This window comes from Terrapene carolina, unplaced genomic scaffold (assembly GCF_002925995.2).
Source record: "Terrapene carolina triunguis isolate 2854851 unplaced genomic scaffold, T_m_triunguis-2.0 Scaffold750, whole genome shotgun sequence".
Taxonomy (NCBI): Eukaryota; Metazoa; Chordata; order Testudines; family Emydidae; genus Terrapene; species Terrapene triunguis.
Window position 1 is genome coordinate 97,457 of NW_020665101.1, and position 1,578 is coordinate 99,034.

The 1,578-nt window shown below is 72.2% G+C and overlaps 1 protein-coding gene across 1 annotated transcript in view; it reads left to right on the forward strand.

The window, feature by feature from the left end:
- Nucleotides 1-1,578, forward strand: part of KCP (kielin cysteine rich BMP regulator) — a 63,635-nt gene that overhangs the window by 45,099 nt on the left and 16,958 nt on the right. The window contains exons 27-29 of the mRNA XM_029913620.1: nt 357-439; nt 617-790; nt 1,240-1,422. Of these exons, the coding sequence (XP_029769480.1) occupies nt 357-439; nt 617-790; nt 1,240-1,422 (440 nt within the window). The remainder of the gene's footprint in view (nt 1-356; nt 440-616; nt 791-1,239; nt 1,423-1,578) is intronic.

The window sequence follows — 1,578 nt, forward strand, 5'->3', positions numbered from 1 at the left end:
GCCCTGGAGCTGAGCCTGAGGCGATGCCGGCCCCGGCCTGGCCCCCCGAGCAGAGCCTGAGGCGACTCCAGCCCCGGCCTGGCCCCCCCGAGTGGAGCCTGAGGCGACGCCAGCCCCGGCCTGGCCCCCCAAGCGGAGCCTGAGGCGAGAGCAGGCACAGGCTGGGTCTGGGGGCGTTGCTGGCTCTACGGCGGGAAGATGCTGGGCCTGGGCGCAGGATCGGGGCCACATCTCCCACGTGCTGGGGGGGCTTGTGGTTGGGGGGGGGGGGGGGGGGGGACCTGGGATGTGGGGGTTACGGTGTGGGGGGCTGGTTCTCCCCCGCCCTCAATGTCTTTCCTCCCCTCCGGTGCCAGGCTGCCACTTCCAGGGCCAGGACCTCGCGGACGGAGAGACCTTCCCGGCCCCCGGCGGGCGCTGCGAGCAGTGTCGCTGCCTGGTACGTGGCAGGCCCTGTGGGGAGAGGGCCGGGCACAGCCCCAGGGGGCGCAGGGAGCCTTGCACAGGGGTTGTGCTGGGGGGATGGAGCCTGAGGGGAGCGGGGGCACTAGGGGGGTCTCAGCATGGCTGGGGACCTGCCCCCCTCACCGCCATGCCTTGCCCTGCCCTCTTGCAGCAGGGAGAGGTGTCCTGCGGGCCCCTGCCCTGCCCTGGGGTGACGTGCCCCCACCCGGCCGTAGGCCCCTGCGACTGCCCCATGTGTGACGGCTGCAGCTTCCACGGGCGAGCGTGCAGCAACGGAGAGCGCTTCCCCGACCCCCATGACGCCTGCCGCCTCTGCTCCTGCCTGGTGAGTGCCTCGTGTCCCCCCCGAAATGCAGCCAGCTCTGGGGAGGGGCCGAGCAGGAAACAACGCCACATGGTGCTGGGGACGGGGGCACAGTCCTGGCGCCAACTGCCTCTGCCAGGGGTGCTAGAGTCACCTCGGGGCCTGGCCCAGGACAGTGGGCCGGTAATAGCCACAGATGGGCAGGGCCTTGGGCTCAGCTAAGGCAGTTTCTCCAACAGCACAGTGCCCACTAGTGCCACCCTGGGGCCAGCACTGAGTGCCAGGAGAGGTGCCCCTGCAGAGCTAGCCCCTCCCTGCGTGTTTCCCAGCGCTGGCCTAGCCCTGCCTGTGGGCACCACAGGGGCTTGAGGTCCCAGGGACGGGCTGCTGGCTCGGGGGGGACGTTTGGTCCCTTGCCTGCCAGGCCGGGAGCCCGGCTAGCTGTGACGCCAGCGGCTCTTGCCCCGCAGGATGGCAGCGTGACGTGTGTGCCCGCGCCGTGCTCCCCCGCCCCCTGCCGGAACCCTGTCACCCTGCCCGGCCAGTGCTGCCCCCAGTGCTCCGGCGCCTGCCGCTACCAGGGCCACCTCTACGAGAGCGGGACCACCTTCCGCCCCCCGGCGGGGGACCCCTGCTCCACCTGCACCTGCCTGGTGAGTGAGCCAGCCCGCAGCGCCCGCCTGCTCCACCCCGAACCCCCCGACCTCTACCCGGTTCCCCCTCCGACCCCTGCCCTGATACACCCGGATCCCCCCCACCCCTGTCCCGTTCCCCCTCCGACCCCTGCCCTGATACACCCGGATCCCCCC